At 33.8% G+C, this 7876-nt stretch overlaps 1 protein-coding gene across 1 annotated transcript; it reads right to left on the bottom strand.

Annotated features, from left to right (window-relative positions):
- Window positions 1–288: 288 nt before the first annotated feature.
- On the bottom strand, window positions 289–4073 carry LOC115717997 (calcium-transporting ATPase 12, plasma membrane-type). Its single transcript, XM_030646978.2, has one exon. It carries the CDS (start codon window positions 3744–3746, stop codon window positions 549–551), a length of 3198 nt encoding a protein of 1065 aa, XP_030502838.2. The 5' UTR covers window positions 3747–4073; the 3' UTR covers window positions 289–548.
- Window positions 4074–7876: the final 3803 nt, after the last annotated feature.

Here is a 7876-nt window from a genome sequence, read left to right as displayed (position 1 = left end):
ACATAGCACTAGCTTTAGATAACAAAACTTGATTGGCTAAATTGTGATCCATTTAATTGGCTTTTCTAAAAACAAAAGATAAATCACATACATTAGGATGTTGCACCAAACTTCCTTTTAGTACACCATTAAAACAAGTTTTTTTTAGAAAGTGAGCATTATTTTAATAATACATCAATTTAACATACCAATAGAAATGTTCTTAAAAAATAAAAAGCTAAGATTATGCAAAATCAAGAAAGAAAAACAAAAGAGCATCTTTCATTCCCATTCAATTGCCAGATCATATGGTAAACATAAGTAATATATTTGAAAATAATCAAAATTAGTAATCACCGTACAGTACACAAATTACGATCTTTTACACAAAAACACACAAAATTCTCAACTGGAGTCAATTGAAATTAGTATCTGCTGTCTCAAAGAAAATAAAAACACAATCAATCAGTTGGTTCTTATTTTCCCTTCTAAATCCTAATGTAACAATAATAATAATAATAGACGAGATTCCATAAATAGTTGACAACCCTTTTGAACACCTAAATAAATTAACATTTAGCGCACCCAATCCCAAGTGTGGAGGTAGAATTTTCTGTTCTATGGAAAATCATTGTGATTCTTTTAAACATGAATATCCTTCTTAGATAATCAAAGATTGGTTCATTTGAAACTGGAATGGACTTCACAAACCAACCAATTGGCCAACTGACAGCCGCTATTGCAATGCAACCCAACCATTGCCACCAATTGAGATTTGTGGTGTCAGCAAACTTCTTTAAAAATTCCACCATCACCACTTGAAGTACAATAGTAAACCCAATAATTCCCAAGAAAAGTTTGTTCCTATGAACACCTTTGAACACATTCTTCTTCTCCATACTCCTTGAATTGAACTCGTTAAAGACTTGACAAAGCACAAAAGTATTGAATATCAAGGTGTCATTTACTTCCTTAGAGACATTTAAGATGGACTCGCCATTGAATTGCAACAACAAAAGAATGGCAATTTGGTAGAGAGATTGAGCCAACAGGTTTCTCCACATGATGTTTGTTATTAAAGGCGCTGTTCTACCCACCGGCCTTTTCTTCATGAGCTCGTTGCTCGGCCTTTCAGTGGCTAGAGCCAGAGCTCCAAGTGTGTCCATAATCAAATTCACCCACAAAAGTTGAACTGCCGTGAGAGGAACTTCTCCAGCAGAAACTGCTGCTATAAAGTTTATAACAAGTGCTGCAACATTGACAGTTAGCTGAAACTGAATAAATTTTTGTATGTTGTTATAAACACATCTTCCCCACCTTAAGACTGTGACCACTGAAGCGAAGTTGTCATCTAAGATGACAATGTCTGAGCTCTCCTTAGCCACTTCAGTACCTTGGATCCCCATAGAAAGTCCTATATCGGCTTCTTTCAAAGCCGGTGCATCATTTGTTCCATCTCCAGTTACCGCAACCACATGGCCTAGCTCTTTCAGGCATTGAACCATCAAGAGCTTGTCAAATGGGGATGACCTTGCCATTACTCGGATGTTGTTGATTTTCTTCATTCTGTCTTCTGGCGTGTAGTTTCGAAATTCAATGCCTTCTACCACTTGTCCCTCGCTAGCTTCATCACCACTGGCTACCTCTAGAATTCCACACTCTGCAGCTATAGCTTTGGCCGTGAAAACGTTATCCCCTGTGATCATCTTAATAGCCACCCCTGCATTTTTGCAAGCTTCCACAGCTTTCTTAACACCCGGTCTACACGGGTCTTTAAGTCCAACTATTCCAAGCAAGGTCAAATCATCTTCTTTGAGCCTTCTATGTGTCTTCTCTTGATCATCAACATACTCAATCTCATCTTCTGAAACTTCACATTGAGCAAAGGCAATGCATCTGAGGCTGCTAGCCGCCATTCCTTCAATTATTTTCTCAAATTTTTGTTTCACTTCTTCATCTAATGGCTTCTTATTACCATTACTTTCATAGTAACTCGAGCACATTGCTAAAACCATCTCCGCAGCTCCTTTCCAGTGGACATATATCTTTAGATTGTCGTTTGTGATTTTTTTTAACATAACCCCACTTCGTTTTTTATCTGAGTTAAACGTTTCAACATGTAATATCTCATAATCATGCTTTAACGTTTCAATATTCATACCCAAATTCAAAACAGCCCAAGATAATATAGCTTTCTCAGTTGGGCTACCTGAAAACTCAAGTTGAACATTGCTAGATTGATCATAATGATCAGGTTTGTAAACAGTACCCGTGGTGTTCAAACCAACACCTTGATAGAATAGTTCACAAACACTTGTTGAAATTGAATTTGAATAATCTTTTTCATTGATTTGTTCTTGACCAAGCCAAAATTTAGTAACTTTCATTTGGTTTAACGTTAAAGTACCGGTTTTATCAGTACAAATAATAGTTGCTGATCCCATAGTTTCACAAGCTGATAGCTTTCTAACCATAGCTTGATCAGCCATCATTCTCTTCATAGAGTAAGCCAGAGTTAAAGTCACGGCTAGTGGCAATCCTTCTGGAATTGCCACCACCACAATTGTGACCGCAGCTGCCACTATACGAACAACCGCGTTTAAAACATCATCCACATCTGTCCTACCACTGATGTACTCTTTTTTCCCAAATTCATCTTTAGTATTACCCGTAAAATAACGAACTAACATGACTACAAGAACTAAAAAGGCAACTGTAAGTCCTACCTTTCCAATTGAAGAGGTCAGTTTGTCGAGTCTAGCTTGTAGTGGTGTCCTCTCGTTTGTATCTCGGGTTATGGAGCTCATCATCTCCCCCCAAGCCGTGTTCATCCCGACAGAGGTCACCAGCATGGTCCCATAGCCATCAGCCACTTTGGAACCAGAGAACAAGAAAGGATGCTTCACTGAATCGATCTCAATGTGATCGCTTTCGCCTGTCATGCTTGACTCATCAACTAGCAATGAGTGTCCATTTAAGAACAATCCATCAGCTGGAATTTGATCTCCTATGTTAAGCAAAACAACATCTCCAACCACAATATGGAAGATAGAAATTTCTTGTCGCCTGCCACCTCTTACCACATCAATCTTGATGTTGTCGCTTATTTTAGAAAGCTTATCAAATTGAGTCTCTTGTCTATAGTTGCTAAGAGCTGAGCCAACAATAACAAGCAGCACAGCTATAAAGATACTTCCACCTTCATACCAACCTTCCTTTCCACCATGTTCTTTAATTCCAAAGCCTAAAGCCAGAGCAGCACAGACCATAAGAATCAAAATAGTGGTGTCCTTCAAAGCATCCACCACAAAGTAAAACAACCCTTTGGGAGGAGGCTTGTGATAAGTATTAGAACCAAAGATTCGACGTCGTTTGTCAATGTCTTCCTCGTTTTCTTGGATTCCATTCTCAGGGTGAGTCCCAAGAGTGGTGGCAATAGCTTCAGCCCCTCCATGTATGCGTAGAGATGTCAAGTCTTTTTCCTTGACAATCTCCATGATGAGTTTATGATCAAAGGCTTTATTGACTTCATGATTTTTTGAAGTAGAAGCTTTAGTAGTAGTAGAGGTGTTGTTTGGAGTTTTGGAAGGTGAGAGCAAGGTCTCGGAATAGCTTCTTATTTCTGACACAACAACATGTTTGGGAAGCGATAGCATGATCCGGACAAAATAAATAGCTTTGTAAGCCATGCGCCATCGTTTTTGGGCTTTAGTGAATTCATACAGCAATTTCCCACAATTAATAGGTGATCTGTTTATACTCGACATGGTTTATTAATTATACAAAGGTAAGAGCTAATACCAAGAAAGAAGTTCATTCAAAGTATGCAAATCCCAGTCCTTAAATAGATACGAAAAAGAAAAAGGAAAATCTAACTGTGATTGGTCAGCAGCCATTTTGTGATGCTTACACACACAGAATTTCGTCGAAAAGTCATCCTTTGGGAAACAACAAAGGAGTTTCGTGCCTCAATATGGCGGTTTATGTGCATAATACAATTAATCTTATTTTTTGAAAAATAAAAAATAAATAAAAATATTGTGGTTGATCTCCTTGCTAAATTCAATGTAAATGGTAAAAGTTCATTCTAGCTCAAATCTGGGTGAGAGCCAGAGAGGGTTTTCTTGTATAAGATGACATATTTTCTGATTTCTTTAATGGTTGACGAATTTATTAGTTGAAAATGAAATATCGTGCTACGGAAGTTATAAACTAGATGATCATTTTACTTTCTAATTCTATGGCCTTGAGTTGTTAAATTTTCCATTGATTATTTCTATTCAAACTTTTTATTTTATCCACGAGCTTCAAAAAGGAAGTTTAGCTAATAATAACGATTACAATATTATTGAAGTTTAGCTAATCAATCAGGTACTATAACGATAACCAACAAAACATTGTTATAAAGTTTATTCTAAAGTCTAATAGTCATCGCATTACATAAAAAGATAAGCTTTTGGTAGTTGAAATTATAGTTCATCTTAATAAAAAGAATTGTTGAAGTATCACCAACTATAATAATAATTTTAATAATTATTGAATGCTAATCCAATCCAACTTTTGTTTTACAATTCTAATTTGGATCTTATTGACTCTCACAGTCACATATCACATGCCGCTATATTGTTAATAATATTTTTTATAGGCCAAAAGTCCATTTAATGTAAGTGTTTTATTTATTTGGCACATCACATCATTGTACGGCTTTTTCTAAGTCTTTTTTTTAACATTCGTACATACTTTAAAAACATTGTCTAAAACACGTACTTAAAAAAAATATTTATTAGTTGTATATGCACTTAGAGTGGATGGTAAATTAGTTTAGATTAAAGTTTATACATCTTTTATTTTGATATGCATTAACTCTTGGTTATTGTTTATAAGAGTTTAATTTCAATAAAAAAAAAAATACTTAGAAAAAGCGGTATATGTGATGTGCCAAATATTTAAAACATTTAACTCTTGTACTGCTCTTAATGATGTTTTATCAACTTTTTTTAGAGCCTCTCGTGAGGTAATAAATTTTGTAAAATACTAAATTTTGTTTTTCCCTAATACTTCTCAAGACATTAGGAACATTTTTTTAGCACTTTTCGTATTGAAGATAGGCCTTTTATAGTAAATACATAGGGTTTCCTTAGTGTTTGCTTAGATCTAAGCATCACTCATTTACTTTTTTTAAGGATAAAGTTACCTTTGTGCTTCAATCTTGGCATTCCAAATGGTTCTTTAAGGCGAGAAAAGAAATCCTCCTTAAAATTGTGGTTCAGACCATTCTAGCATGTGTTATGGCTTGCTTTAGATTGCCAAACAAACTCTGTAAGGAAATTGAGGTTACGATGGCTAAGTTTTGGTGGGGGTCCTCTGAAGACTCTAAAAAAATTCATTGGAAAAGTTGAAAAGTTGTTTGCCAATCTAAATTTGTGGGGGGTTTAGGTTTTGGGTCACTTGTCCATTTCAACCAAGCTATGCTTGCTAAGCAAACTTGGAGAATTTTCAAATACCCTAACTCTTTGCTTAGCCTTACTCTTAAAGCCAGATATTTTCCTAACTCGTCTACTCTAGAGGTTGTTCTAGTCACAATCCCTCTTTTTTTTTTGGAGAAGTACCCTTTGGGGTAGGGATTTTTTGGCCTCGGGTATGATCTGGAAAATTGGAGATGGGGAGAATGTTAAAACTACTGAAGATCATTGGATTCCAAACAACAAGTTTAAATGCTTTTGTGATGGTTGCACACCAACTTCGAATAAACTTTTATATTTCATTTTAATGCTTTTGGATCCTGGGATTTGAATAAGCTTAAGGATTACTTTGATGATTGTTATGATTGATGACATTTTAGATGTTCCAGTTATTGGGTAAGGATGAGCTAGTTTGGGAAAGGGAGAATTTTGGTTTTTTTAGTGTTAAATCTGCCTATTATCTAGCTCTCTTCGCACAGGATATCCCTTCGTCCTCATCGTTTCAAGCTTCTAAAAAATTCTGGAGTAAGATCTAGAACTCTAGAGTCCCTCCTTAGGTGAAACATTTTGTTTGGAGGATTATCTCTAGTTCTATTCCTATGGCTACTTTGCTTTCTCAAAGGCATATTATTTCCTCTCCTTTGTGCCCTTTATGCAATTTTGCTCCTAAAACGTTACATATGCTTTGCTAGATTGCGCTAGATCCAAGAAAGCTTGGAAGTCCTCGGGTTTTGATATTTATTATAATATTTATAAACATTTAGATATTATGGATTTTATATATAACATGTTTGCTACACTGTAAAAAGAATCAGTTGATCTATTGTTATGTTTCTTGTGGGCTTTATGAAATCAACAGAACAATGTCTTTTATCAGCATAATGTTATTTCTCCTAATGAAATTTTTGATTGGTGTAATAGTTTTCTCCTCAAATATCTAGATGCACAACACGTCCGATCTTATCATAACAGAACAGACATCGAGTCTATTTGTAAGGTTATAGTAGACAAACTTATAAATTATAATTGGAATAACAGCACTCTTGATTATTTGTTGATTTGTGTTAAGAACTCATTATCCTTCAGCCATGGGCTTACAATTGATTATGTTGGTCGAGAGCATAATGTCATTGCTCACAACTTAACTAAATTAGGTATAGGGTTAGATAGTGTGTTGGTTTAGAATGGTTCTTTACCTTCCTTTTGAACTCGTTAGTTTTGTATCTCTTGTTCTATCTAATGAAGCTTCAAGTTTGTAAAAGAAAAATATCTAAAACACTTTATATTTGTTAATACAAATTTTTATTTTTCTCTAATAAAAACTTCATATTCTGTAAATATAATTTTATATTGTCAAAGAGTGCAATTTCATATTTATAGTTGAGTAATAATAGAATTAATTATGAATTAGATTATTCTATTGATGAGATCGATAATAATCAAGTGTTTATTGGAGCTTTGAAATATAAGTCCATGGTCCCAAGTCACTTCTATACAACATTGTACAAGGAAATATTTTATTTTATGAGTAAATTTGAGTGAGAATTAATTTCTATTAGAAATAATTTTTAAGGGTAAAATAGTCATTTATAAAAATTATATTTTGAATAATTATGACAATTATAAATTGTATAATTAAATATTATTTAACAATTAATTTTTATTTGATAAAATTATATTAACTAGTTAAATGTAATATTATTCTTAAATAGTATTAAAGAGAGAAAATGTATTATATTAGTGAAAATAGTATTTTAATCCTTGTGAAATAAGAGATTAATGAGAGTTAATTAATTATTATTTATTAATAAAATAAATAATAAATCTTATTTGGGATTGTCTAGCAGTGTACAGTCTGCATTCTAAATAGAATACCTAGCAAATTGGTAGCTAATAAACTCCTATATGAACTATGGACATGGAAAAATTCTAGTAGTAAACACTTACATATTTGGGATTGTCCAGCTAAGGTAAGGTCTTTTAGGCCACATGAAAATAAACTAGACTTAAGAACATTTACTTGCTATTTTGTTGGGTATCCTGAAAGGAAGATGAGTTTTAAGTTTTATGATCCATCTGCCAAGTCCTTTTGTTTAGACGAGAAATGTGAGACTTTTTGAGGATGTTGTGTTTGAGGAGAACGATAAAGTAAGGAATGTAGTTTTTTAAAGAGAAATAAATTCTTCTACCAAATATTTTTTTAACAATAATCAACCTATTTTTGACATTGTTAAGACATATTCGAAGATAAAAATGAGGATACTCAATTTCAAGATGTTGTTCAAGAAGAGCAAACTCAACAACCTCAAGAGGAAGTTCCACTTAAAAGATCCACTAGGGAGAAAAGAAGTGCAGTTTCAAATTATTTTATTATGTTTATTAAAGAGCGTGTTCGACATAAGGACAATGGAAGATGATCCAATGAATTTCCAACA

Source organism: Cannabis sativa, chromosome X, assembly GCF_029168945.1.
Source record: "Cannabis sativa cultivar Pink pepper isolate KNU-18-1 chromosome X, ASM2916894v1, whole genome shotgun sequence".
Taxonomy (NCBI): Eukaryota; Viridiplantae; Streptophyta; class Magnoliopsida; order Rosales; family Cannabaceae; genus Cannabis; species Cannabis sativa.
The sequence above is the reverse complement of the archived record's forward strand: the minus strand, read 5'-3'. Positions and strand labels throughout refer to the sequence as shown.

Bases quoted from the DNA above. Each gene is read 5' to 3' on its own strand.
- LOC115717997 (XM_030646978.2), bottom strand. From the start codon at position 3,746: ATGTCGAGTATAAACAGATCACCTATTAATTGTGGGAAATTGCTGTAT.